Source organism: Dipodomys spectabilis, unplaced genomic scaffold, assembly GCF_019054845.1.
Source record: "Dipodomys spectabilis isolate Male_0828 unplaced genomic scaffold, ASM1905484v1 ptg000095l, whole genome shotgun sequence".
NCBI classification, from domain to species: Eukaryota; Metazoa; Chordata; class Mammalia; order Rodentia; family Heteromyidae; genus Dipodomys; species Dipodomys spectabilis.
The window spans coordinates 21,229,531-21,252,491 of record NW_024870772.1 but is presented as its reverse complement, the minus strand read 5'-3'; the positions used below and the strand labels follow the sequence as shown (position 1 = coordinate 21,252,491).

At 39.1% G+C, this 22,961-nt stretch overlaps 1 protein-coding gene across 1 annotated transcript in view; it reads right to left on the bottom strand.

Moving 5' to 3' along the window:
- Positions 1 to 2,472: 2,472 nt before the first annotated feature.
- Gtf2f2 (general transcription factor IIF subunit 2) overlaps positions 2,473 to 22,961 on the bottom strand; it is a 133,826-nt gene continuing 113,337 nt past the window's right edge. The window contains exons 6-8 of the mRNA XM_042685773.1: positions 20,692 to 20,791; positions 12,152 to 12,295; positions 2,473 to 2,992 (exon numbers count right to left, since the gene is read on the bottom strand). Of these exons, the coding sequence (XP_042541707.1) occupies positions 2,873 to 2,992; positions 12,152 to 12,295; positions 20,692 to 20,791 (364 nt within the window). The 3' untranslated portion in view covers positions 2,473 to 2,872. The remainder of the gene's footprint in view (positions 2,993 to 12,151; positions 12,296 to 20,691; positions 20,792 to 22,961) is intronic.

The window sequence follows — 22,961 nt, the reverse complement described above, 5'->3', positions numbered from 1 at the left end:
ACAACTCTGCATGGAGTAACTCCATTTTCTTGGTTGAGATATGGGATGACAATGTGACAGCAGACAGTTACGAAAAAAATATACTCTAATTTTGTCCTATGAATTCCTCCCAAAGGACCAAGTATCATGACATAGTAGACAGAAAAATGGTTCCATAAGATGGTCATTACCTACCTCAGTATTATTTTTGGACATTAAAGGAAATCCTGAAAAATACAGCATAATGCAGTACTAGGCACAAAGGATTTGGTGTTCACTAGTATTTTACGGATATGTTCCAACAATGGAAATACACCCCAAAGAAATCTGCTCTCACACATTAAGAACAACTGCCACTCTGCTGAAATCCTTAAAACCTGCTTATGCTACAACAGAGCAAAATTCGTTCTCTTTTTAAAGATGTATTACTTTAGAAGTTACCGTGGCAACATGTAATTTCAAATCTTTTCAGTGTTTGGCAACCATAACCTTACCACATTCTGTCAGCTCAAATATCCCTACGAGTATCTACCAGTTGAGTCTAACATTCTCATCTGTGAAATACAGTCTTCCTGTCTGTCCTTTTCTAATATGACATCTTCCCAAGGATGTGCATTGCCTTCATCAGCCTTCCTCTCTCATCTCAGTGTTTCTCCTGGGCTTAGGATTCCTACTTTTTTCTGGCTGTCCAAAGTAAATTTATCAGAACAGGAAAGTCCTAGAACAAAAGAATAAGAACTTAGGAACAGTCTTTTTCAGCATTCATAATACATATGTACACACAGTATATATACATATATACACACATTGCATACACACATATATGCATACACACATATATGTATATATGTGCACATATACACACACATATATGTATATATATATACATATATATATATACACACACATATATATCATTTCAGATCTCAACCTCCTGAGTAGCTATGATTACATTTGGAGCTACTGGTGCCCAGCTATATATTTTTTATTAGATAAGAAAGCAACCTCAAAGAATTCATCAAGCATAGCACCAATATACCATATCTAGATGACCTATACTAATCAAGAGGTAGCAAATGCTTAAGAGACATAGCAGATAGAATCTGCATTCACATACATAATCAGGTGCGATGAGATCGAGGACAACTAAAAGAAGCTGCAAGAACAAGGTTACAAAAACAAAGTACAGCTTCAAATAAGACAAGTGTGCTGAAGGAACTCTACGGGCACAGCTGTCAAGTTCAATCAGGCAGATATTACCACCATGAGAGCAAAATATGGTTAAATGGTGGGACACACACACACAGGGTATGATATACCTTATATAATATGCCAAGCACAACACAGGTATCCCAAATTCTCTGTTCTAGACAGAGCTCTAGACAGAGTTAGCACGCCATTCTCCATATTTGGTTCGTGCGTCGGAACAAAGCAGAATTAAGATAGCTGGGACTGGATGGGGAGTAAGACCACCCTCCCTGTTGTATTTTGAGTAGAGGGCGAAGATGAGCATTCTTTTTTTTTTTGTTTGGTCCGGTCGTGGGGCCTGAACTCTGGGCCTGGGCGCTGTCCCTCAGCTCTTCAGCTCAAGGCTAGCGCTCTACCACTTGAGCCACAGCGCCACTTCCGGCTTTTTTTTTTTTTTTTTGCTTATGTGGTGCTGAGGAATCGAATCCAGGGCCTCATGCATGCAAGGCAAGCGCTCTACCACTGAGCCACCTTCCCAGCCCCGAAGATGAGCATTCTGAGGGCAGTGTCATTCAATCTCTGATGACAGTGATATGCTGCTAAAATGAATACTAAAAATTTCTCCCAATAGATGGTTATTTCTTTGCCCCAAGTATATAATGTTTAATATTTTAAGTACATTTTAATTACATAACATTTTTTGTCATTTAGAGAAGATGACAAAATGAACAGGTTTTTTTTTCTTTTTCCACTGCTGGTAATGGAACCCAGGGCTTCCCCCACATTAGGCAAGTGTTATACTTGCTATACTACTCAGTGTTATACTACTGAGCTATACCTTCAGACCCTGAGCAAGGAAAGAGATAGTTGTAAACATTTTATGTTTGTGGGTATCATTTTGGATTGGCTAATGTGTAATATTTCATGCCAGAAAGACTTACATCATGCAAAAACTGTTTTTCCTTCAAATGTAATTGAAGAGGAAGATGCCCTGGGAACTGGCACTAAGCTTTCCTTTTCTGTCCTCGCTCTACTCCTACAGCCCTCATGTGGCTCACCATGTCACTGCCACGGTAGGGCCGCACCTGCCCACCGAGTGGGTTGGGAGACTGCGGGGGCAAAGCCCATCTGTGAGAAGCTGATCATCTGTTTGAAATTCTGAAAAGGTACTTAGTTTTCCATGATTTTAAAAGCAAACAAAAGAAATATTGGTTGACCATCACTTTCTCCACTTTCTTACTTCTTCTCCTTTTTTAAAATCAGTATTACTAGGATCAAATAAACTAATAATGAAAACTTCACTGCTAGTTGAAAATTCTCCTTTATTTCTGTATTTTTCAATGTGAAACAGTTTTGTTCTTCAACAGTTCCAGAGAAGGGGACTTTGGCTCTTTAAAGTTTCTGTTGTTGATCTTTTGTTCCTTACTGTATTATATACTTCAGATGTGTATTACCTGAGTCTCTCAGAGACGCAGGAAGGTCAGAATTTTCATTCAGGAAATATTTCTTAATGCTACACTTTAAAAATTAACACTTAAAAACACTTAAGAAACATTATAGAATTATAAACATTAAAAAATTTACTGGGAGAAATGAGAGTACCAGTCATTTTATTCCTATTTACACAGGTGCGCAAGCATGGATCTGGACACTTCCTGCTCAGCATCACTCTCTTTAGTTGCTCATCAGCACCCTGGGGAAGTCCTCAGTCACTCTTTTCTTCTCCTTGGTAATGTCTGTACTCCGGTTTCAGCTCCCATGTGTTTTTGTGAATCCCTTTGACATTCTGAATACCGATTTCTTTCAAGATTTCTTTCAGGTATCCCTAAAAGAAGCCAAGCAAACAACAAAACCACAAAAACTTCAACACATGAGATCCCAAAGGCAGGAAACAAAATTTAAAATAAAATATGCCAAAATACATTTATGAGTAATAAAAATTATAACCGTGAAGGCTCAACAAGATTTTTTTATAAAGAGGCTAAATGAATTGCCTTTTGATTCTATTCATGTAATAAGTAACCTCATTAAATATCTGATTACATCAAAGGAGTGAGAAGTCCTGAACACTTGAATGCTTAAAAAAAAAAAGGTCTAGAGGATAATACACTAGAAATTACTGGTGCACGATGTTTATTAGCACGCCCAAGAACAATATGCCAAGAACATCAAGGATAGTATGCTTCAATGACTGAGTTTAGTCAGAATGGAAGCAATAGTTTCAGATGACACATATTTTGGGGGTTAGAAGATAATATTAAATAAAGCAAGCATACATCAGGCATCTGAAATTCTTGGTTCTAAGGTAGATTCTCAAACTTTGTCTATGAGGGCATTGATTTTTCCAGTGGAAGAGAGAAAGTATGTTTACCATTATTTGTATATTAGCAAGTTTGCCAGGTAGGGAGAAGAATAGGTAATCTTGGGCAAGGCCAAGATCCTGTGTTTGGCTCCAAAGTAGAGCATAGTGTTTAGGTCTCTGAAACTCAACAGGTATTTACCAGATGATTCATGGAAATTATGCTATTTTAAGTGCAATACCAACTTTAACTTTGCTTGCCAATGACTAGGCCTGAAGCATCCTACTATAAACTCAATGTAAATGGCAGTACTTTCTTGGAGGAGATAATATAATATAAAAGTGACATTTTTTTCTGCTTTAAAGCAAACTGTGTTTTTTTTGTCAGTCGTGGGGCTTGAACTCTGGGCCTGGGCACTGTCCCTCAGCTCTTCAGCTCAAGGTGAGCACTCTACCACTTAAGCTACATCGCCACTTCCGGTTTTCTGGTGGTTTATTGGAGATAGGAGTCTCACAGTCTCTCCTGCCCGGGCTGGCTTTGAACCTCGATCCTCAGATTTCAGCCTCCTGAGTAGCTAGGATTACAGGTGTGAGCCACCAGCGCCCGGTTTGTGTTTTTTTTGTGTGTGTATTCATTGAAGGATCAGTTTCAGTACTGACGACTTCATTAAAGGATATGTAATTAATTGAAATGAGGCTTTGATTGGGAAACTGGTGGTGAAGCTCATGCCTGGATAATATTTAAGGCAGTGCCCTTCCCACATGTGGTGCAAGACTTCCTGCAAGAGAACTGTGTGGGAAGCTTTAAGTAAGCTCCACCTGAGCCTGCATTTTAACAAGTCTCCAGGTGACTCACAGAAGTACTTACTCTCAAGTCATTTCCCCCCACTCCCCCCCCACCTCCCTCCACCCTAGCATCAGTTCTAAGGATTCTTCTAGCTCTGATGCTTCTCAGCTGAGCTCTTGATATGTTACCTAGTTCACTGAAGCTTCTATTGCTGGACAATACATGTTACCAACACAATCTAATGCCTTTTTACACTGACTGGTACAGTGCTGTACAATTCATAAAGTCTTTTCAGCTAGGAGTAGTTGTAATGAATGCGGTAGTGGATTAGCAATGAAATTACATGACTGCTTAGAAGACTGGGCAGTCTTCCATTTGAGCAGCCAGGCCCCACCAGGTGGCAGTAATGAGCCAATTGAGCCCTGGGTTCTCCTGGGTGCCTAGCTGGGCCTCCAACACCTTCTCCAGTTAGCTCCACTAAAGGAATGAGTAAGCAGAAAGGATTGAGACTGTCAGGTAATAGGCATGTCTGCCATCTGCTACTTCGAATAATATTAAAACATTAGGACACTGGTCATAAACTACCTTTTAATTAAATTGGATTCATAAATGGAAAATGATGGGTTAAGCACAACCCATCATTTGAATCTCAGTTTAGCTGCCAAGAATGACATCTTTGTAAAATTCCAAAGAATGGTTTATTGTGAGGCTGGCTAAGATCCTGTTGCATAAACAATCATACAATTTTGGATGCACTGCGATGGGTCAAAAATGAAAAGAGCAGTCACTAGGAGCATTTGGGTAGTCCAGAAAAAGAACACAGCCCTCTTGACTTCAGGTTGTATGTGCACTTACAACCTAAACGTGGGAAATGCAAAGCCTTACAGGTATTTAAACATAGATTTTTTTTTTTTTTTTGCTAGGCATGAGCACGAAGGGCTTGGGTTGCCCAAGGCTAGAACTCTACTACTTTCAGCCAAATACCACTTCTGGTTTTCTGGTGGTTAACTGGACATAAGAGTCTCAGGGATTTCCTGCCTAGGTTAGTTTGACCACGATCTTCATATCTCAGCCTCCTGTGTAGTCAGGATTACAGGAAGGAGCACCAGTGCCAGGCCAAATATAGAATATTAAGGAAGTCTTTAGTGTACAAACATAGTTGCTTTCATGGGTAATCTGTCCTCATTTACATGGGTAACTTTTATACATGAAGATGTCACACTTTATTGCAACAATAACAAAGGATGGTATCATCACAGTCTCTTGATGCTTGTCAACAAAACAGGATTGGAGTCAGAATGTCTCACCATGATATAGACCAAGGTGGTGGTGGAATTTTAGGATGCTTCAAACTGTAACTGAAGACCTTTTTGCTTTAACTAAATGAATTAGCTTGACAAGAGAGTAGGCACAAAGCATTAGCAGAGAGAATAGGTGATGAGGGGGAAAAACAAGGTAGCTAGGAAACAGTGAGATCAGGTTATTCCTTTACAATGTTTCAGCGACTTCCTTCTGGGCTAAAGGCTCAGTTCCAGATTCCTTCAAAGGCACCATTCAGGCTTTCCTTTCCCCTCTTCTATCCTCTCCTTCTCACACACTCTCCACTTTTCTATCTGCAGGCTTCTGGGTATTTTCACATGTGCATTTTCTTTCCCTGTAATGCTTATCCTTTTCCCTGACATCTCAGCCTCCTATCCTTCAAGATTAGGTGTAAATGACATTTTTTTTTTTTTTTTTAAACGCTGGTCCTGGGCTCTGTCCTTGAGCTTTCTGCTCAAAGCTAGTGTTCTACCTTGAGCCACAATGCCACTTCTGGCTTTTTCTGAATAGTTTATTGGAGATAAGAGTCTCACAGACTTTCTACCCAGGCTGGCTTTGAACCACAAGCCTCAGATCTCAGCCTCCTGAGTAGCTAGGATTACAGGCATGGGCCACCAGCACCCAAATTAGAAGTCAATTTTTAAGAGAAACTTTTCCTCACCTCTTAAGATTAAGTTTCATATTGTACATAGTTCAATTCAGTCCTTACTTTTTAAAAATAATATTATACTCCTTTAAAATTTTTATAACCACTATGCTTTCTTTTCTCTTGCTCTCGTCTTCCTGTGCTGGGAAAAGAAATCAGGGCCTCACATATGCTAGGCAAGTGCTCTACTAATGAGCTAATACTGCATTAAACTCATTTATTTTCATGCATTTCTTTCCTCTTAAAGCACATGCTTCTACTACACTGTGCCTTCTTTCACATCACAGACACTGAGTGTGCTATTCAGGACAAATAGGGAAAGGCTTGAAAGGAACAAGGCAGATACAGGATCGGGTAGTGGTGGTGATGGTGATGGTAGTGCTACTGGGGAGGGCAGAGGACTAAGAAGATTCCATAGGAATAAATACATGAACTCTAGTTCTTTTTTCCTTAACATTCAGGCAGTAAACCCAGATGGAGAAACAAGACCGGATAACTGAACTTTACTACGTGAGTATGAATGAATTTATTATGAAAATCTGTGGTTTAGTGATAAAATAATGGAGACAAAACCAATTGGGAGTAGAATCCGGGGCCTTGCAATATGCTTGCTAGGCATGTGTTGTATCACTGATCCCAGCCATAAGGGGGCGATATTAAATGGAGACACAGATATCTACACAGACAAGTATAGTATTAAAGACATAGGTTCAAGTATTATGGAAGAAGGGTCCACTCTACTCAGTCTGCACCAGAAAGTTAGGCTCTCCTGAGGATAGAGATCTGATCATTTGAATAGAATAATTCTGCATTTTCTTGTAGAAAGCGAGAGAAACCTAGTTCCAACTCTTGTATTCTACACATTGAGTGACTTTCGAATTTAATTTTTGTCTAACCACCTATATTTTAAGCAACCATTTTAGAACCAAGTAGACCTTCCTGTCACATGGGATTTGGGATGTTTCTCATTAGAGAGTACATGTCATGTTGCAGCACCACATAAGCAGAAAAAGCCAGAAGTGGCTCTGTGGCTCAAGTGGTAGAGCACTAGCCTTTTTTTGGGGGGGGGGAGGGGCGGGTCGTGGGGCTTGAACTCTGGGCTTGGGTGCTGTCCCTGCGCTCTTCAGCTCAAGGTGAGCGCTCTACCGCTTGAGCCACAGCACCACTTCTGGTTTTCTAGTGGTTTATTGGAGATAAGAGTCTCATGGACTTTCCTGCCCGGGCTGGCTTTGAACTGTGATCCTCAGATCTGAGCCTCCTCAGTAGCTAGGATAACAGGTGTGAGCCACCGGCGCCCAGCTAGTGCTAGCCTTGAGTTGAAGAGCTGAGGACAGTGCCCAGGTCCAGAGTTCAAGCTCCACAACAGACAAAAACAAAACAAAAAACCCAACCCCCGGGGCCCCAACATTTATGAAGTAGTAAATTTGGAAATAAGCGTCAAACATTACAGAGTCTATTTTTTGCTTTTGGATTAGGAACTGAATGAGCAAAGAGAAAAATATTCTATTTTCTACAAAACTGGTTATGATTAATGATGATGATTCTTAGTAATACAAAAGGCAGAAAACAGCCAGCTTGGGAGAAAAACTCCTTTTTCTTCCTATTAAAAAGGCATTCCTAGGCTGGGAATGTAAGAGTGCTTGCCCAGCATGCATGAAGACTGGGGTTTGATTCCTCAGTACCACATAAACAGAAAAAGCTGGTGATGCTGTGGCTCAAGTGGTAGAGTGCTAGCCTTGAGCAAAGGAAGCTCAGGGACAGTGCTCAGGCCCTGAGTTCAAGTCCCAGGACTGGCAAAAAAAAAAAAAAAAGGCATTCCTGCCAGGCTCTGGTGGTTCATGCCTCTAATCCTAGTTACTTAAGAGGTTGAGAGCTGAGGGTTATGGTTCAAAGCCAGCCTGGGAAGGAAAGTCTCTGAGACTCTTATCTCCAATTAACCACCAGAAAATCTGAAGTGATGCTATGGCTCAAAGTGGCAGAGCACTAGCCTAGAGAAAAAAGTTCAGGAACAGCACCCAGGCGCTGAGTCCCACAACCACCACCACCACCACCACCTCTACCAACAACAAAAAGGCCTTTCTATTGTGAGAAAAGTATTTTCCTTGCTTGTTCATAGACCCACATGGATGTCTGAGTAAAGGTCAGGTAATATAATACAAAATATTCCTGTACTGAAATCAGGACAGTCAGATCCAAGCCTGGGCCTGAAAAGTAGGGAACTGAACTAGATTGTCTTTAAGAAACCTTTTATATTCAAGATCCTGAGTAAGGGATCTATCCATTAATTTGTAGTCTATATCATGAAAAAGAAATAAAAATACTAGGGTCTAGTTGATCCACTTGGGGAACATCGGCCTCACTGAAATGGGAAGTGAGGTAAGGGTTTGGTTGGGCCAAGAAATCAGTTTTCTGGAGTGCGACAGCACTATCAGGTCTAGTCTCTTGAGTCAGAAATGGTCACACAGGGCTGGGAAGGTGGCTCAGTGGTAGAGTGCTTGCCTTGCATGCCTGAGGCCCTGGGTTTGATCCCTCAGCACCACATAAGCAAAAAGAAAAAAGCCGGAAGTGGCACTGTGGTTCAAGTGGTAGAGTGCTAGCCTTGAGCTGAAGAGCTGAGGGACAGCGCCCAGGCCCAGAGTTCAGGCCCCACGACTGGACCTCCCCACCTACCCCCCCCCCAAAAAAAAAGAAAAAAAAGAAAAGAAATGGTCATACAAGCTTTACCAGGCCAACTAAAATCTGTGGGGCTTTTTTTTTTTTTTTGTCAGTCGTGGGGCTTGAACTCTGGGCCTGGGCGCTGTCCCTCAGCTCTTCAGCTCAAGGCGAGCACTCTACCACTTGAGCTACAGCGCCACTTCCGGTTTTCTGGTGGTTTATTGGAGATAGGAATCTCACGGTCTCTCCTGCCCGGGCTGGCTTTGAACTGCGATCCTCAGATCTCAGCCTCCTGAGTAGCTAGGATTACAGGTGTGAGCCACCAGCGCCCGGCTCTGTGGGGCTTTTGTTGGAATAATACAGACAGATACATATTTTTTTCTTTTAGGAGGGCATTTTGGCTACCACATGGCATATACTTAAAGACACAAACAAGAAACATGAAGAGAGGTAGGTGGACAGACGGGGACAGTTCTAATTAAGTAATATTAGTAGCTAGATCTAGACATCTTTAAAGCTACATTCATTTCTGAGCTTTCTAGATATACAAGATAACTTTTATGTCTATGCTAATTTTTCCCTTATCTGAAATCGAAAGATTTATCACAGATCTGTAATAGTTCATGTATGTATGTACATATGTATCATCCATCCATTCATCCATCCATCCATCCATCCATCCATCCATCCATCCATCCATCCATCCATCCATCCATCCATCCATCTTTTTAGAAACAGTATATTTGTATAGCCCGGCTTGGTCTGGAACTTGTTGTTCTTGAATTTGAGATCCTGCCTTTGCCTCCTGAGTGCTGGAATTACAGATGTGCACCATCACAACCAGCAAAAAAAATGTTTTTTGATAGGAAAATTCTCAGTATTTAAAATTCTCTAGCTATTTTGTCCTTAAAAGGAAAAAAAAAATCCACACGTTCTTTACCTTGATTCCAAATTTTACTTACATTACTTTTACTTAAGTCCACACTAAGTCCATACTAAAGATTAGGTCAATTGCACCTGGATGCTGATACAACAGAGTAATGGCTGTTTGTTTAAAGTCTACCTTGCCAACATGCCATTGTTTTGTTGGGAGATATTTAAAATCCTAGAACTTAAGGTATGGGCACCAAGCTGCACCTAGGTTTTCCTGTTGACTTGAGGAAGCCAATTTGTTCAACTACAGACTGGAGATCTCTTATTTGGAAGAGATCATAAATAACTGAGGATATGTTTCCCTGATTTGTGACATGAAGTTGGGAAACTAGATCACAACAAAATAAAGAGAGTCAGTTATAATTTAGGTCTGACTTTTTTATGACCGTTTTAATAGGAATGTACAGTAAAAGGAAATAGGAAAGGGAGCTCTGCAGTGTGCTTTTGATAGCTGATGTTTCATAGGGTTTAATTAAAGTTTCTAATGGCTTGCATTTTTTTTAAAGTAAATGCTGTACATGCTTCTAGTTTACAGATATAACAAAACAAATAAAAAGTAGACATAACATATTTAAGGTGAAAGATCAGCAAGAGATGGAGAAAAATAATGGACTCCTCTGCTATTTTAAATTCGAGGAAGGAAAAAGCCTAAAGTTAAACTATAGAAAACATCCATTGGGCTGGGAAGGTGGTCAGTGGTAGAGTGCTTGTCTCGCATGCATGAGGCCCTGGGTTTGATTCCTCAGCACCACATAAGCAGAAAAAGCCAGAAGTGGTGCTATGGCTCAAGTGGTAGAGTGCTAGTCTTGAGCTGGAGAGCTGAGGGACAATGCCTAGGCCCAGAGTTCAAGCCCCACGTCTGACATTTATATGGATGTCATATTTTTGATGTTACATTAGTTACTAAGCTTGGCCTTCTCAAACTGGCTTCATTACTCTTAGTGAGAAATTTATACTGTCTCTTATTGTCTACGCAAGTCATATACTAGAAATGAAAGAAAAGGACTGTCACTAAGGGCAGTTAATCTAATAAAAAAGTTTTCTGGTAGAAATGCAACCTTTTAGAAAAAAATAGAAAAAGATCTTGAAAAATACTTCAGATTCACTCAAAATATGTCAAAATGACATTATAAAGGTCAGAAAGCAGATGGGATTAGCAGTGCTATTAACAAACATCACTTGATGGTTAGAAACTTCTTATCAAAAATGGGTTGAGCTGAGTGCTTGTGGCTCACACCTGTAATCCTAGATACTCAGGAGGCTGAGATCTGAGGATTGTGGTTGGAGGCTGTATCTCTAGAAGTGGCACTGTGGTTCATAGGGGTAGAGAGCTAGCCTTGAGTGAAAAAAATTCAGGGACAGCGTCTAGACCCTGAGTTCAAGCTCCATGACCAACAAAATAAATTAATTAAAAAATGTATTGAGAGCCATTCAAAAGGACAGTTCAGCCACTATCACGTAAGCGCCACTAGATATACACCCTGAAGAATCAAAACAGAGATTTCTCTTTTTTGGAGACAAGGGTATGTATGTAGTGTAGGCTGGCCACAAACTAATGATCTTCATGACTCAGTGTCCTAAGTGCTAGGATTGCAAGGATGTACCACCACACTTATCCCAAAGAGAAACATTCTAATAATTCCTTCCCTTGGAGACAAAATGAATAAACCATATATCCTATGTTATGCCAAAGAAATCAGGATGTTTCTCTACAAGTGCTAATTTTTCCTACATCTCATTCTGTATATGTTTACTCCATAAAATGTCTTGTCTGCTTTCAGAGTTTCTGGAATGGCCTTTCCAAGATAGATCTAAATATAAAAATAACAAAGATAAACTTCATTTAAACCAGGAAATACAGCTTAGCTAATAAATTATTCTTTTTCAAATTTTAAGATCTAGCTGCAATGCTGTTTCTAAGGCTTTGATGTAGAAGGGAATGAAATCATGAAGCTGGGTTGTAAATATTGCAGCATGAGTACTGCCTTCTCTATTGAAAAGAAATACTTGGGAGCTTTGGGGACTTAATTTCTTAACACAAAGTGAAAGGTTAAGAAAGTGAAATATTTAACAAAGACGTCAGACTTAATGTCAAGGATAAATCAAAAGGAGGGTAATTCCTTTTCTTCATATGGAATTGTTATAAACTAATGAAGCTGATGTTACACAGAAGGGCTGCTTGGAGACGTTCTCTTGAGTGTTGACATAAACTCTTGTCATAACTGAATGTGAGCTTAATCACACACATACACACACACACATACATACACACACACTTCTCAGTGATGACACGTTAACAAAGCAATATGGTTCATTTAAAGGATCAGTATAAATATATACATACCACAGGCTGTTTTGTGATGTCCACCAAGTCCTTAAGATTATAATACTGATGTTTCTCGAAGGCTGAGAACAGCATGTCGAGAACATGCTGTTTGTCAGCCCGAGCTCGCTTTCCGTCTTCTTTCTTTTTCCTTTCATATTCAATCTATATGCAAAAAACAAAAGAAAAATAACTCCTCAGTTGAACATGCTTACTCTGAAAACAGGCCCCTGTTTGAAGCTTAAAGGCAGCAGATCTCCAAAGTGGGGATAAGAACCTGTTGTTGTTCTCAGGATTCCCCATATATTCAAGGTCCTAAGACAGTAAAAATGCCAACCTGCAAATCATTTTCATATTTCTGAAGCTATATGTGGCATATGCATTTCCCAAGTCAGCTTTCTTTCTGGTTAGCTTTGGTTGAGAAAGTAGGAACTCACAGTCCCTTTGTTTTTCATTAACCAAAATCTAGTGAAATAATTTTTAATGTAGCAGATACAGCTTTGTTAAGTACGGGAGCTATAATCCTTAATTTGCTTAAAAATAACAAGACAAATAGAACATTCATTCACTTATTGTCATTAGGTTTAAAAAAAAGGTTGAAGCCAGGCATTGGTGGCTCATGCCTATAATCCTAGCTACTGAGGAGGCTGAGATCTGAGGACTGCAGTTCAAAGCCAGCCTGGGCAGGAAAGTCTGAGACTCTTATCTCCAATAAACTACCAGAAAACCTGAAATGGTGCTGTGGCTCAAGTGGTAGAGCCCTATAGCCTTGAGCTGAAGAGTTGAGGGACAGTGCCCAGGACCAGAGTTGAAGTCCCAGTAGTGGGACTGACCAAAAAAAAAAAAAAAAGGTAGGTTAAATCTTTTTCTACTTTTGGGGAGGCAGTGCTGTATGGGGTTTGAACTCAAGGCATTGTGCCATGCTTCTGACTCCTGATTAAATCTTTTTATGATAATGTCTAAGGCTCTAGTCAAAATTCCCCTATGTAGTATAAGGTAAGTAGTACCAGTGTATATAGAACTACAAAAACAGACTTAAAAAAAATGAATTCATGGTCAGGAAGTTCTTATTTTTCCATGTCTTTTAAATTATTATAAAGGTGATGTACAGAGGGGTTACAGTTATATAAATCAGGTAATGAGTACAGTTCTTTTAGGACAATGTCATTCCTTCTGTCTCTCTCCCAGTTTTTTCCTCCTTTCCCCGCCTACAGGCTGTATGGTTAATTTTCTACAGTGTCTGCTGAGTACCACTGCTGTATTTGTTCATACTTTGTCTCTCCATTTCTGTGTATCCCTATTGTCTTCTCAAAGACAGATGAGCAAACAAGACAAAAAAGAAAACAGAAACAACAACAAAGAAAAAAAACCTCTTGTTTCCATTTCCTGGAAATCATTTTGATAAATATTACACGATGCATGCATGTCTTAGACACCAGTGGCTCATGTCTGTAATCTCAGCTACTCAGGAGGCTGAGATCTGAGGATCCCAGTCCAAAGTCAGGCCGGACAGAAAAGTCAATGAGCCTCTTATTGCCAATCAACCACCAAAAAGCCTGAAGTAGAACTGTGGCTCAAGTTGTAGAGCACTAGCCTTGAGAAAAGAAGCTCAGGACATTGCCCAGGTCTTGAGCTCAAAAAGAAAAATGTCAGTACAGAGTGGACCTGTGACTTCCAGCTCAGTCATTAAGTTCTTAACACCTAATTTTACAGTAAGGACAAAACTAAGGTCCTTGGAGTAACTTTTCTAAAAAATAAACAGTAGAGTAATAGTGGTTATTTTTCTTAAAGCCATTAAATGAGATGGAGTCTCAGACTTTTTTTTAGCCTTACTGGCCTTGAACCCCTATTCCCTCAAGCTGTGGTTCACAAGAGCTAGAAATACAGGCTTGAACAACTGGGCCTAATTAAGAAATAGTCATCTTAATATACTCACACAAAGTGGTACTGCAAGTTAACTATACAAATAAATTAAAAATGGTATGAGCTAGTGTACCTAGGGAAGTCTGTTTCTTTAACTACCTTCCCTCTGGGAATTTGTTTCAAATTGATATAGAAAAGACAGTATACATGGGCTGGGAAGGTGGCTCAGTGGTAGAGCGCTTGCCTTGCATGCATGAGGCCCTGGGTTCGATTCCTCAGCACCACAGAAGCAAAAAGATAAAAGCTGGAAGTGGCGCTGTGGCTCAAGTGGTAGAGCGCTAGCCTTCAGCTGAAGAGCTGAGGGACAGCGCCCAGGCCCAGAGTTCAGGCCCCACGACCGGACCAAAAAAAAAAAAAAAAAAAGACAGTATACAGAAAAGACACTCAAAACAGCCAGATATCTAACTTGTTAGCAGCCAATTCATAATATAATATTACTAAGAAAGTTACTGGAATAGATAGCTTATATATATATATTTTTTTCTTTTTTTGGTCGGTCACGAGGCTTCAACTAGGGGCCTGGGCACTGTCCCCGAGTTCTTTTTTGCTCAAGGTTAGCACTCTACCACTTTGAGTTTTTGAGTGGTTAGTTGGAGATAAGATTTTTCTGCTCGGGCTGGCTTTGGACCACAATCCTCAGATCTCAGCCTCCTGAGTAGCTAGGATTACAGGTGTGAGCCACCAGTGTCTGGCTATTTTGGGATTTAAAAAATATAATTTCATTGTTATTATTAAGGTGTTATAAATAATTTTATTGTTATTACTAAGGTATTATACAGAGGAGTTAACATTTCATAAGTCAGGTAATGAGTGCATTTCTTTTTTGGACAATGTCACCCATTCCTTCACTTTCCCCATTATTTTGTGAATTTTAATTACAGATCCTCTATCTGCTCTCAATGACTATGTGTAGCCAACTTCATAGAAACAGAAGTCAACTCAGAAAGTACTTTTAGTTTCCAGTCACAAATTTTTACAATTAAAAAAAACCTTTCAATTATAATTCTATTACTTTGACTTTTACAATAGAAAACAAATTAATCAGGATAAAAAAGCAATCAAAAGCTGAAATTTCATTGTGGATGTGGTATAGAGATGAAACCGTAATCACTGACTAAAATTATAAATGCCACCCACTACTAATTAAAATATTATAATTCAGATGTCTGTAAATTTCTAGACTGTTGTTTGCAGAAATCCTCTGATTGCTTTGTCAAGGCAGTCTTTGCAAAGGCTTTTATTCTAACTTCTGAAGTGATCATGACAGCCTTGACTATCATGGTTTTGCATTTTAAATCCTTGTGAAAGATTACTTCCCTCCCTCTACCAGTTTCTATTTTTGCCTTGCATGTCATCATCTCTTGGGAGGAAATTAATACTTCAGAATTGGTCAGTTCTTGGAGTGCAAATGCAAAAGGACAAGTCTACACCATAACAGGCAAATATTGTGTATGTGTATAACAATTTTTTTTTAAAACTTTTACCAGGGGCTGGGAAGGTGGCTCAGTGGTAGAGTGCTTGCCTTGCATGCATGAGGCCCTGAGTTTGATTCCTCAGTACCACACAAGCAGAAAAAGCTGGAAGTGGTGCTGTGGTTCAAGTGGTAGAGCACTAGTCTTGAGCTGAAGAGCTCAGGGACAGTGCCCAGGCCCAGAGTTTAGACCCCCCACAACTGACCAAAAAAAAAGAAAAAAACCCCCACAAAACACCAAAAAAACCTTTACTAACCCTATTTCTGAAGGCTCAGACAGTTCATTGCACCCAGAAGGAAAACTGAGTATACATTAAAACAAGTTTTCCAGCTGGGTTCATGCCTGCAATCCTAGCACACCTCAGGAGGCTGAGGTCTGAGAATCCTGGTTCAAAGCCAGCCAGGGCAGGAAAACTGGTAAGACTCTTATCTCCAACTAACCAACAAAAGACTGGAAGTGGAGCTGTGGTTCCAGTGTAGAGCACTAATCTTGAACTAAAGAAAAGAAAGTGCATAGGGGCCATTCTGGCACAAAACAAAACAACAAAACCCCCAAAACTAAAACAAGCAAAAGCCCCTCAAAATCTCCTAATTCCTAGAGGTTTAACTCAAGATTCTATGTAACATTTCCAATACTTCAATCAGTTTTGATTAAGCTTTTCTAGTTTTTTCCTAATGGGCGTACATTAGTTGTAGAAGGAGGATTTCACTGTGACATTTCCACACATGTACAATGAAGTACCCCAATCAGCCTCAGCCCTCTATCATCTTCTTTCACCTCAATCCCTATTTCTTAAAACAATTTCCATAGCTCTCATTGTTCTATTTTCATACATGCAAATAAGCTACTTCTACAATAGCTTTTCTAGTTCTTTGTCACATTCTGACCAATAGCTAGAGAAAAAAAAATAATTTTTTCAAACTTAGAGGCAGGGAGTAGGAATGATATTAAAGACAGAAGGTATTAATTCCTCTTCTCAGCCACCATTACAGAATTTCATCCTTCCTTCAATGGATGGTATACAAAACTATAACAAGTTTCTATCTCTTGGGACCGGTGGTTACACAATAGAAATACCCAGGAGGCACAATAACCCTTAAGATTACATTAGATAACACATTAGATTACACATTAGATAAACTGAATCAATCTTTGGAAGTATTTTTCTTTCTAAAAAGCTTCTAAGGTGATTATAGTATACAGCTCAAGTTGCAAAGACTAGACAACAGGAGACACAATTCCTTATAAGAAAGACAATTAGAGATCATAGCATACCAGAATACTGTGACATTTACACAAGCCCAATCACCAGACTACACACAGAAGCACCTTAATTGGATTGAGAAACCAAAGAAGAGATCTCTTAGCTAATTTCTTTTTTTTTCTTGTCTTTTCTTCCTTCCCTCCTTTATTTATTTTTGCAGTACTGAGGTTTGAACTCAGGGCTTTTCACTCACTAGGCAGGTGTTCTTGAGCCTCACCTCCAGCTCTGCCTTATGTTGGTTATTTTGGAGATGGAGTCTAGCAAACTAGCATGTGCCTAATTGTAATCCTCAGGATCTCAGCCTCCTGAGTAGCTAGGATTATAGGCATAAGCCATCAGTGCCTGGCCATTATAATTTTGTTTTGTTTTGGTTAACTCCTTTCTCAGGGAAAAAAACCTGCTAAATATGTATCTATGTATCTTTGTAAATTTAAAAATACACACATGTATTAATATTTGTATCTTATAAAAATGAAATAAAAATAAAAAGTTATCTAAAGATTTTTTTTTTGGGGGGGGGGGGGGTCTGGTCCTGGGGCCTGAACTCTGGGCCTGGGCGCTGTCCTGTCCCTCAGCTCTTCAGCTCAAGGCTAGTGCTCTACCACTTGAGCCACAGCGCCACTTCCGGCTTTTATCTTTTTGCTTCTGTGGTGCTGAGCAATCGAACCCAGGGCCTCAGGCATGCAAGGCAAGCGCTCTACCACTGAGCCACCTTCCCAGACCTAAAGGTAAGTTTTAATGAATAAAAATCACCTAATTGCTTGCTCTAAAATAGTGGTCTGTCTTCACATTTTGGATGCTTATTTTTCAAAAGTATTACAAACTCTGAAAGGTTTGAACCAGTAACAGCGAATATATCTTAAGACACAATGCCCACAAAAGGGCATGGTGTATTGTTACTTGCAGCAAGCTCTTGGCTCGAGGTGGAGGTACCAATGGTGGTAACAGTCATAGCAAGGGTCCATAGGCTACATTTTTAAATTCTCTTGATAGACTGGCTGATTTTCTGCCCATGGAGAATCAAAAAGGAATGAAGAGGTGTGTGTGTGTGTGAACGCGTGCACACACACTTGTGGATGTACGTGCCAGTACTGGGGCTTGACCTCAGGGTCGGGTACTATCCCTCTGCTTTTGCTCAAGCCTGGCATTCTACTACTTGACCCATGACTCCACTTCTGGCTTTTTGCTAGTTAACTGGAGCTGAGAGTCTCACAATTTTTCTGTCTGAACTAGCTTTGAACCTGGATTCTCATGTCTCAGCCTCCTGAGGAGCTAGGATTACAGGTTTGAGCTACTGGCACATGGAAGAAAGGGAGGATTATTTTCTTCTTTTGTTTTGTATTGGTAGGAGTCTCTTCTGATTCAGTAGCTTCCTCTTTCTTTGATAAGCAAGTTCCTTCTTCCTTTTCCAACTCTGGCTCTTCAACTTTATGCTCATATACTATTTGTAACCAATCCCTTAAATTAAATCTCTGTCTGCTTGAAAAATCTAGAGTTGTTTCTAGGACACAAACAACTGACAAGGAATGACAAGCCATATTTAAAATGATATTGATAGTTCTGATTTCTTATCATTGTTTCTACTTCATGGTGAAGAGATCATCTTAGATACAGTTTAAATGTGTCAATTTTTCTACTTTCTTTCTCATACATGTTTGCTTTATTATTAGTTAATAAAAAATACTACAATGGGTGCAAGACTGAACCTAGCATCAAACCAAAAAAGCTGAAAGAAATGAAGGCACCACAAAAAACCGTCGGTGTTATACAATTTCTACTCATCTACTAAAGAATGACTAGCAAAGGCACTGCATAAGCATGCAGGGTAAATGCACATGGTGAAAAAAATGTCTAGGGGCAAATGAGAAGCGGTTTCTTTCTGATTCAATGTGGCACCAAGGGCTGGGGGGAGGCTCAGCAGGAGAGAGCTTGTCTAGCATGTGCAAATCCTTCGAGTCATTCCTCACCACTATATAAAAAAGAAACGGATATAGTTTTGCAAGCATACGTGCAGTTTTCCGTCCTCTTTAATTTTTTAGTACACTGTGTTTCCTTACTATTTTTGTTCTGAAACTGCAAAGAACTGCAACAATTAAAATGAAATACTGGGCTTTATTTTTATATGTAGTTCTACTTCTGCAATTGTTTTTTCCTTTGGTGATACAGGGGTCTCATACCTGCTAGGCATGGTGCTCTGACATTTGAATTACGCTTACAACCTTTCTTTCTTTTATTTTTGGAAGAGGGTCTCATCTGGTCTTTGTCTGGGTCAGCCTGGATTGCAATCCTATTTATACTTCCCTGTATAGCTGAATTGACAGGTAAATGCTATTATGACCAGCTACTAGTTAAGATGAGGTCTATTACCCTTTTGTCCAGAGGAGCCTCCTGCCAATTTTTGAATAGATTCTAACATTATATTGAGTTCAAAATATTTTTCATTATGTCTTGATCATGTAACCTCTTAAGTCATTCCTCTTGAATGATGTTGATTTCTGTCAATATATTAAAAACCAATGTTTTCTTCTGATAAGTAACAAAAGTTCTAGACTATTTCTGTAATTGATATTACACTATACTATTCAATATGATTTTTTAAAGTTATGTGGGTTTCTCCACTCATTCTGATACACTGCCATAGAAAACAATTACTGAATACTTAAATGCAATGTGACAGCTTATGAAATTTCAATCAAGGATTATTGTATGACTCATTACCCTAATGATTCATTTATCCCATGACAATTTTAACAAAGATACAGGCTTAAACTGAAATGTCAATGTTAAAAAGTCTTTAAAGTGGGTGTTACTGCTGTGTGTCTTAAAAAGTTCAAAATACAATGTATTTGTACTTGTTTTAGTAGTAAAGAGGAAACTGTAAAACAATGTAAAACAAATGAGATTTGGAATCCATCTTCTATATATACTAGGTAGAGTGTTAACCACTAAGAATAAGAATTTTGTGAAGGTCAAGCTGTGCTACTTCTTAAGTGCAGTTTTAATTTAGCACCTAAGTGAGACTGGTCTCACAATTTTCTGCAGCAGTATAGCAAGTGATCTTTGCAGTGGAATAAAAGAAGATTATAGTATAGAAATGTGGACTGACTACTTCAAAGAAAATATACATTATACTCCAACAGCAGCTCTTAAAGAGTACAAGCAGTGAAATGGAAGAGATGGTAAGTTACTTGAAGACTGGTTTTATAGATTTGGTTCAGCAGGCGTCTATCTCTCAGGCACTAAGTATGCACTTGCAACTGAGAGAGGAAGCTGGGATGGCCAGCCATGAACATGATTCCTCAGTTTTCTTCCCTCCCACCCAAGGGAGAACTCTACTATTCTCTATAACCATTCAGATAACTCATGCTCACAGAGACAATTATAATGCAAGCATTTCAAAAAGAAGAAAATCAAGATAAATCACTCTAAATCTCACCAGCCTACCATCTTACTGTCCTAATCTGGGGCATTTGCTACTTATCCTTTTCTATCTCTAACAACAGAAACATTCTGCTGCCTATACATGGTCAGGCACCTATCTTATTATAAGTTCTGAGATATTAAGATTATCAGGTCAAAGGTTACATATCTCCTCTCATAGTGATTTTGATGCAAAAAGTCAAAATTCCCTCCAGAAGGTTCTATCTTTTTATTTCCTATGGGAACTGAGAATTGAAGTGTTTTATTTCTTTGTAACAACTTATCAGGAGTAGCTTGGACAGGGGTCTCTCTGTGTCTAGCTTTTGATATGGAGCTAGCATCTTTTCTAGGCTTGGTTGATTGTCACCTTGCACCTAAGGGCAAGGTGTGTTACTGAGGTCCTTAGAAAGCCTAAGAGTCTACAACACAGAAAAGCATAAAGGACAGAACACTGAATAAAGAGAGACACGCAGACTACTTACATTGTATTGATGATTAGCAACAGGCTTGTAGTTCGTTGTTACAACTTTGTCTAGTTGTTGTGATAGTCTTACAGGTTTGGAAGATTCTTCTATTTGCAATCTGAAAAACAGAATTCTTATTAATCTACTTGTTTAATAGATTAAAACCTATGGAATTATTTCTATAATTCTTCTTACTCAATAATTTCTAACTAAAACAGGTAATTTTACAATTTTATACTAGATTTAATATAATAAATATGTGACTAAAATGTAAAAATTAGTCCTGCAGGCTAAACACACAAACTATCTCACTGTACTCTTTGTAAGTTATTTAAAAACTATTTTTAAGCTGGGTATCGGTGGCTAATGCTGGTAATCCTAGCTACTCAGGAGGCTGAGATCTGAGGATTGAGTTTTGAAGCCAGAATAGGCAGGAAACTCATGAGACTCTATCTCCAATAAACTACTCAAAAAAGCCGGAAGTGGCAATGTGGCTCAAGTTGTAGAGTGCTTGCCTTGAGCAAAAGGCTGGCCCAGGCCCAGAGTTCAAGTCCTAGGACTGGCAAAAAATAAAAAAAGAAGCACATCTTCACAATAAAATAAAATTAAAAAACAAGCAAACAAACACCCAAACCAAACACCCCCTCCCCCCTGTTTGTACAAAGGGGTTTGAAATCACTATTTCCATCAATTTATATGTATAACGCATCTTGATTATTGTCACCCCTTCTATCTCATTATATTCTATAAATTGCTTCTAATTCTATCATGTATAGGGGTAAACTTTTAACTACTAAAACCAAGAAGCTGATTAGCTTTAAAGTTCTAGAAAAAACCCTACTGATAAAAATAAATTATCTTAAATTATGTAGTCTAAAATTAATCAAATGATTAATTCAAAGCTTTTAATCACCCAGCAAAAAATAAGATATATATAAAAAGAATGCATCAACATTTAAGGTCTAGTGATGAATAGCTACCATATTAGATGGGCAGATACAGAATGTTCTACTACCACAGAAACTATCCTGGAAAGCAATGGTCTAGAAACATTTCAGGATTCCATATAAATTAAAGTAACTCAAAATACTGTCTTTGGAGAGAGTCATAAAACATACACTCTGTATAGCATGTTAGAAAACATCATTCTTTATCTTTGAGTAGCAGTCTTTTTCTTTTCTTTTTTTTTTTTTTTTTTGGGACCGGTTGTGGGGCCTGAACTCTGGGCCTGGGCGCTGTCCCTCAGCTCTTCAGCTCAAGGCTAGTGCTCTACCACTTGAGCCACAGCGCCACTTCTGGCTTTTCTTTTCTTTTTGCTTATGTGGTGCTGAGGAATCGAACTCAGGGCCTCAGGCATTCAAGGCAAGCGCTCTACCACTGAGTCACTTTCCCAGCCCTAAGTAGCAGTCTTAAGACTTGAAATTTTGTCCTCAATTTGGCACGACATAACTCAGAGCCTCACACTTGCTGGACAGGCAAAGCTCTACCACTTGAGCTATGCATCCAGTCCCAAAGTGCAGCTTTCTAAGGTGTTAAGGGAACAAAAGGAATCATTGCACTTTTAGACTTCTCATCAGCAGAATATGAGATGCAAAATGTAATATATTTAAGAAAATTGCCTGCCAATCTAGATAACTTATAATTGCAAAAATATTTTTGGAAAAAAAATCTCTTAAGCTTATCATTCACAGTTCCTCACTGAGAGAAGTATTCAAGGATTTATTCAATAAAAAGGAAAATAAACCCCGAAGAACTAATGAGGTGCAATGGGCACAGCAAGGAAATATAGCCATATGAGAAAATTACCTACAACATAAAAAACAAAAAAGGCACTTTTTATTTAAAAAGCAGAACATGAAAGATAGGAAAGAAAAGATCAGAATGAGTACATTTTAAGAGATTTCAGGATGTTTTTCTAAACTTCCTGTAATAAGTATCTATTACTTTGATAATCAAAAAAGAAAGTATCCTTTTTAAAAAGAAATAGCATCTTTTTTGGTCATGGGGCTTGAACTCTGGGTCTGGATGCTGTCCCTGAGCTCTTCAGCTCAAAGCCTAGCATTCTACCACTTGAGCCACAGCACCACTTCTGGTTTCCTGGTGATTTATTGGAGAGATGAGTCTCAGGGACTTTCTTGTCCCGGCTGGCTTTGAACTGTGGTCTTTGGATCTCAGCCTCCTGAGTAGCTAGGATTACCAGGTGTGAGCAGCCACCACTCACCATCATTTCTTAGACGGTTTTATGAACTAACATTCTAAGTGACGAACAGAAGTTTTGAGGTTTGGGT